Source organism: Bison bison, unplaced genomic scaffold (genome assembly GCF_000754665.1).
Source record: "Bison bison bison isolate TAMUID 2011002044 unplaced genomic scaffold, Bison_UMD1.0 scf7180017864248, whole genome shotgun sequence".
Taxonomy (NCBI): Eukaryota; Metazoa; Chordata; class Mammalia; order Artiodactyla; family Bovidae; genus Bison; species Bison bison.
The window spans coordinates 102,381-104,527 of NW_011494820.1; the positions used below are offsets into that span (position 1 = coordinate 102,381).

General features: G+C 64.9%; 1 protein-coding gene across 1 annotated transcript in view; it reads right to left on the reverse strand.

The window, feature by feature from the left end:
• Positions 1-421: 421 nt before the first annotated feature.
• Positions 422-2,147, reverse strand: part of OBSCN (obscurin, cytoskeletal calmodulin and titin-interacting RhoGEF) — a 225,824-nt gene continuing 224,098 nt past the window's right edge. Inside the window, exon 99 of the mRNA XM_010847289.1 lies at positions 422-2,140. Coding sequence (XP_010845591.1) covers positions 1,174-2,140 — 967 coding nt within the window. The 3' untranslated portion in view covers positions 422-1,173. The remainder of the gene's footprint in view (positions 2,141-2,147) is intronic.

Here is a 2,147-nt window from a genome sequence, read left to right on the forward strand (position 1 = left end):
TGCTGTCTGTCTGCAGTCTGTGGCGCTGGGGTGACCATCCTGCGCTGCCCCCACTCCAAGGAGGTTGTCAGGACCCCGACCCATCATGCCCCCATGGCTGTCCTGACAAAGGACTCAGGCTCACAGGACACAGGATGACCTGCTTGACCCCCAGCAGACTGGGGGCAACTACTGTGGACGCTGCAGCCACGCTGTGACAGCCCCTGAGCCCACGTGTGAGCAAGCTGGACAGGCAAATCATCACGCCTCCACCCAGGATCCGTGGGACTGGCCAGCACCCACAGGCTGATGCTGGGTGCCCACCCCGGCTGCCAATGGAAGGGGCCTGGGCTGTCCATTGATGGTCTCCAGGGCCAGGAGGGTCCCTCCCTCCTGAGATGCCGGAACCACCAGGTGGAGAAGCAAAAATGAGAAAAGCAGAGGCAGTGCAAGGAACCGGTTTATTAGCATCATCAGGGTTGACGGATGGGACTGCTTCCCATGCACAGACCCTGGTCCACCCTGCTGAGAAGGCCTAGGAGGGCCTGTAGAGCTGGGCCCCACACAGGCCTCCTGGAGGCCAAGAAAGGTGTTCAGGGCTAAGATGTGGTTTTGTGGGGGGAGCCCCTGCTGAGCAGGAGCCTGGGACCCCCAGCCTGGGTGAGAGCCAGGGCTGGGCCAGGCCTGGACACTGGGATGGGGGCCTAAGCTGGCACACACAAGGCCCGTGCGGCCCCTGCCTGGTGAATGGAGCAGGAAGGATGCCCAAGCACCTTCCCTGTGTCTGCAGCCCCGAGCCTGGAGTGGCAGCCTGCGAGTCAATCTGCCCCATGCTCTCAGAGCAGCTTGAGGAGCCTCTGAGATCACGGATGCATGCACCGTCCTCAGCTGACGACCAAGTCCTGTGAGGTAGGAATCGCCTGGTTTGGAAGGGGAGGGCAGGCTGGAGTCCTGAGCTGGTGGACAGCCAGGGGAGGTCAGAGCACCCGTGTCCGAGGCGTGCCAGCTTTGGGACTCTCCTGATTGAAAACCCAAGGTGGCTGTGTGGTGAGTTGATGCTGGTGCCGGGCGGGGTCCCAACGCCGCTTTCCTCTTCCTGCTGCCCCGTGCAAGCACGGCAGCTTCGTCAGGGGATCCCAGGTCCAAGAGTCTCTCATCTCAGCCCCAGCCACCCCGTGCCTGAGGGTCTTGGCCTCAGCCCTGGGAGGGGCTGGGGTCCATGTCCCTGTCTGGGCGAATGTGTAGGGTGACAGTCTCCCCCACAGTCCCAAAGCTGACCGTTTGGGTTGAAACCTCGGTTTTGAAGCTGCTCTGGCCGCTGTCCGCAGAGCGCTGAACCTGAGTGCAGAAGGAAGGCTTCTGGGTCGCGGCGCCTCCGGCCCGGGCCTCCCGAAAGCAGAAGGAGACGCCCGTGGGGCCCCGGCCCTGCGGCCCCGATGGAAACGCCTCCCGGGACCTGGGCACGCGGCCGAAGCAGCCAGGGGGGGCCCTGGAGTCTGGGGGGCGCCCCACGTTCAGCAGGACAGGCTGGCCCACGGTGGGCTCGCTGATCTCTCTCTGCAGCACCGAGATCTCGCAGGGCGGGTCATCAGCGGCACTCGGCCTGGGGCCACTGCAGCCAAAGGTCTCCCCTTCCCGGGGCACGTAATCCTCCAGGTCGGCCAGGGTGAGGGCACGACCGTGGTGTGTGAGGATCTTGGGGTCACGGCCCTGCAGACCATCAGCACCCAGCGGCTCCTCCACCTCGTAGGCATCTCTCTCCCCCTCCTCCAGCAGGGCTCCCTCTTCAGCACCCCAGGGAGGGGACGGCTCAGGGCTCTCTGGCCCCGTTTCCACGCAGACGATTAGGGGCTCTCCGACGGTGACCGCGGCCGGGGGCTCCTGGGTCAGCAGCTTGTTGTTGGAGTTGTTTGTATTGGGGTCTCTTCCAGACACCCTTCCAGGCAGCGTGAAGTGAAGCTGCTCAGAGCTGCCAGGCGTCTCTCTGGCCAGAGACGCACCCTTTGAGCCGGTCTTCTTCACCCGGACCTCAATGGTCTCCTCAACCTCCACCCATTTGGGCGGGGGCCTAGTGCCCCCCGGCGGGCCTGCTGTGTGGGTCTCAGGCTCCGTCACGAACAGAGTGGGCACGGCGGGCCGCCAGCCTGGCTCCGCCTCAGGCCTGGAGG